Source organism: Gadus morhua, chromosome 20 (assembly GCF_902167405.1).
Source record: "Gadus morhua chromosome 20, gadMor3.0, whole genome shotgun sequence".
NCBI lineage: Eukaryota > Metazoa > Chordata > Actinopteri > Gadiformes > Gadidae > Gadus > Gadus morhua.
The window spans coordinates 17344119-17348163 of NC_044067.1; the positions used below are offsets into that span (position 1 = coordinate 17344119).

Below are 4045 nucleotides of genomic sequence, written 5' to 3' on the forward strand. Positions count from 1 at the left end.
ATTCTAATTTTCTGAGATACTGAATTTGGGATTTTCAGTAATTGTCAGTACTAATCATCCAAATTAAAAGAAATAAACATTTCAAATATATCACTCTGTGTGTAATGAATTGATATAATATGTAAGTTTCACGTTCTGAATATAATTACTGAAATAAATCAACTTTTTCATGATATTCTAATAATTTGACCAGCACCTGTATATGCACTTAAGCATTTATTGGGCTTGTTAATAGTTATATCTTAATCTTTTTGTGCCTTTATGGATTGGGGAAGGGTGAAGATAGACAGTAAAATAGGTTGGAGGAGAGGGAATGACGTACAGGACCAGAATCAAGGCTGGGTCGACTTAGTGCACTTGCTTTCATAACGATTAGATTCAAGTAATTGAATACAGTACATGGAAAAATAATGCCTTTATTATTAATGCAATTACATATATAATGCAATTACATATATATGTGCATTATTGCACAGAAGATGATGTACACATTACAATGGCAGAACATGTCTGCACAATACAGATATGTTTTACAAACAATTGGGCGTCACCACGTCTGAATCGTAATGAACAAGGTAGAAAGGACTATGTTTATTGGTGAGGTGTCTCTGGGTTCAGTCTGGTATATTCAGCTTCACTTGGGGTAGTTTGATGTTTGCTTCCTTCACGTCTGCTGTGATGTCAACCCCCAGGGGAGCCCTGCGAGAATACACATGGAGCTCAAGAGGACAACTTGTCTGACATTCATCAGCCAATCAGTGTGTATGGCGTGGGTGACGTTTTACAAAACTATAAGAATTAATCATGAATAGTTTCCTAGAGTTTGTTATAACTCTATGATACAAGGTGTCTATCAGCTGATACAATTGCATTTCAACCATTTCATATGCAATTCCGTAAAGTTTGAAATGAACTTCTATGTTTAAAGGAGACATGTTATACCACACGCCCACTAGTGATGTCATATGGGGCAGATTCTTGAAACGGCTTGTAAGGGAAATCACACTCACACCTTGTGGTATAATAAGTCTCCTTTAAAATAGTTTTTTCAAAGGAAAGAAAATATGCATGCGTCAGTGCATTGCACAATATTGTCTCTTAAGCCCTGTTGACTTACTTCGGCTCATAGCTGACCTCCTGGTCAAAGGGCAGAATCCCCCTCCCGGCCCTCAGACGCTCAACGCCATTCCTAGGAAAACACATCACACACGTTTGAATAACACAATCGTAGAGTAGCGTCCAATTTTGGTGCCATAAGGACAGCAGGAAAATTAACTCAAGTACCCGTTTCCCAACTTGTATCTTATCAACAGAGAATGTTATTAATTACAATCCAAGTACATTAAAACTCTAAAAAACTGAGAGGTTTGTGGGGTTGCATGACATCTATTTATATCTAAATAATTCCAATTAAATCACGGCCTCTCTGGCCGCACACACCATGCGATCATGACTCCGTTGTCTGTGCAGAGCGCGGCGGGAGGACAGAGCAGCTGCAGTCCGGTGGTGTCGGTGATGACCGTCAGAGCCTTCCTGATGTACTGGTTACTGGCCACGCCTCCGGAGACCACCTGATAGACTCACACAGATAGGGATAGCAAATACAAACAACCACAACAACACAACGTTATCAAAATTGGTTTAACAGAACTTTTCCCCATTGATAAGCTTTGGAAATTAGGTACATGTCAAGGGCACCTCATACATAGACAAGAGGAAAATGTATTATATGCAAAAAAAAAAAAAAAGAATCTGTAGAAAAAAACAAAATTCCACAAATAAAACAACTAACCAATAATACAAATAAAATAATTTAATAATAGTGTTTCTCACCAGGGTGGGGTTGCTCATGGGCAGAAGAGCCTTGGCCTTGCAGAACATGATGGCACGGTGTGTGCGCTTCGCCAAGTGACAGGCAATGGTGTGCTGTGTGGCAGCAGCGATGTCATTCACACACGACAACACCGCTCCAGGCTCTACACCTGTAAATACAATGCTATGATCTGTGGACAACACTGTACTGTACACCTATGAAGGCAACACTAGGATCTGTGCAAAACACCGTTCAGGATTCTACATTGGTCAAGACAAAACTATGTTCTTCAGACAAAGCAAACACACTCCTCCTGTAAAGGTTTATTTATTGTTAACTGTGTTTATCTTTGATGGGTGTTCCTAGATGCTCATATTTGCATGTTTTCCTATTTGCAGTAAGACCTGGGATTGGGATTCATAGATCTTGAGAATCCTGACGTTTTTGAATGCTTTCCACATCTCCAGTCGTCTCTCACCTTCCACCTGCTCCTGTTTCTTGATCACCATATTAACCTGATTGCGCAGGCCTGCGAATGAGAAGTTGCAGTCGTAATGTTGCCCCATAGGCGTCTTGAAGGGGAACTTGCTCCTGTCCCCATCCCTGGCCAGCAGCTCTAAGGCTTGCCCTCCACTCAGCCCTGAGCACCTTGGATGCTTTGTTAGAGACAGACGTCTTGCCACCTTTGAATACATAAATATAAACATATATACTATACACATGACCTCAAACAGTGAGAGAGAAAATACAAATATAACACATATCGTACGCTTTATATATAAGTCTTATATTTTGGGGATTAGGTGTCTTTTTTAAATATTTAATCTCCAGGAGTATTTTTTCACTTAAATATCTTGTATTGCATTACTCCATAGCAGACAAACACCCCCCGCCCAAACCCCTTGTATGTGAAAACTTTCACATACAACCCCTTGTATGCCAAAAAAATTGCTTACTTTATCCAGGGTGTCTCCTGGGGCTTCATCTAGCGCTTGACCCAGAAGGAGGAAGTCATCGATGCCCCTGGCCAAGGCCAGGAGCGAGTGGCCCCCAGAGATGAGCAGAACAAGGAATGGAAACTCAATTGGTTGCAGCATTCTGACGGTCAGCGCATGCGCCTCCATGTGATGGATGGGAATGAACGGCTTCCTGTGCTGCCTCACGAACTGGAGGCTGAAATGCAGGCCGATGCCTAAGCTCAGGGCCAGGCCAGGCATTATTGTTGTGGCCACGGCCGACAGCTGCCCAGGGGTCACCCCGCTCCTGTTCATAGCCTCCTGCACAACATGAGCGATGTGTTCTCTGTGTAGTTGTTGAGCCACGGTTGGAATGATGCCGCCAGTCCTGTAGAAGACAGGTGAGACAAAAAATATGAAAAAAAGTGTGACATTTACAACAAAACAAAAGGATTAGGAATAAGCTTAATGACAAACATGTTCTCATGTGTGGTACATGATGAGGGAATGAGCTGTCTAGCTCAATACCATGTGCAGAATCCCTCCCCATCTTCAAAAGCCCTACCTTTAGAGGGAACATCTCACAAGCTCAACACTTGGCTTATCTGTGTTATTTCACTTCATTCGTCTAGATAGAAACACCTTGTTATACTTTCGCCTGGTATTGTCGTGGAATATAGGAAAAGTGATTATCATGGCCATTCTGAAGGCCAGCAGTCTGTCTTGGTTTTTTTTAGATACCACCAGGTATTTGGGCCCTCTTTGAAAATGCTTTGATTTGTTCTCGAATTACGCACTCAACTCACTTCAGATGCACTTCTTTCTGAGAGTGGAGGAATTCTCCTAGGACGACCCCTGTCTCGTCCATTACTGCTGCGCCGGTGTCATCACAGCTGGTCTCGATGCCCAAAACCAGTCTGGACGAGAAGTCTTGTATACACGTCCGAGAAAAGCAATGCTTGCGAAACAACTCTGGTAGCTTTCGCAGACATGATGTCTTGAACGTGAACATCATAAGTGGGTGACTCGTGTGAACCACTGTACATACAAATTTTTTTCACTGTACAGTTAATATTATATCATTTCCTAATATGCCTTTCAAATAAATAAAAAAAGCCGATATGGGATGGCGTTGCATTAACACAATGTCGTAATCGTAGTCTCATTTCAGAAACATAAAAGGTCAAGTTGATTGCACTGAGCTGCACTTGCATGCTGCCATTCTGTGTCTCATGTAAATAATGTCGTCTAATAACAAGTGAAGAACCAAGGTTCC

General features: G+C 41.8%; 1 protein-coding gene across 1 annotated transcript; it reads right to left on the reverse strand.

Moving 5' to 3' along the window:
- Positions 1-398: 398 nt before the first annotated feature.
- Positions 399-4013, reverse strand: osgepl1 (O-sialoglycoprotein endopeptidase-like 1). The gene is made up of 7 exons (XM_030343130.1): positions 3576-4013; positions 2770-3157; positions 2292-2496; positions 1834-1982; positions 1441-1571; positions 1118-1189; positions 399-699 (listed from the first exon to the last, which is right to left on the reverse strand). Exons 1-7 carry the CDS (start codon positions 3782-3784, stop codon positions 615-617), a joined length of 1239 nt encoding a protein of 412 aa, XP_030198990.1. The 5' UTR covers positions 3785-4013; the 3' UTR covers positions 399-614.
- Positions 4014-4045: the final 32 nt, after the last annotated feature.

Excerpts from the sequence above, each read along its gene's own strand:
- osgepl1 (XM_030343130.1), bottom strand. The coding sequence starts at position 3,784 with ATGATGTTCACGTTCAAGACATCATGTCTGCGAAAGCTACCAGAGTTG. Across the intron at positions 2,497-2,769 it reads CAGGAGACACCCTGGATAAA|GTGGCAAGACGTCTGTCTCT; the intron begins GTAAGCAATTTT and ends ATGTATTCAAAG. Across the intron at positions 1,983-2,291 it reads GAAACAGGAGCAGGTGGAAG|GTGTAGAGCCTGGAGCGGTG; the intron begins GTGAGAGACGAC and ends TTGTATTTACAG.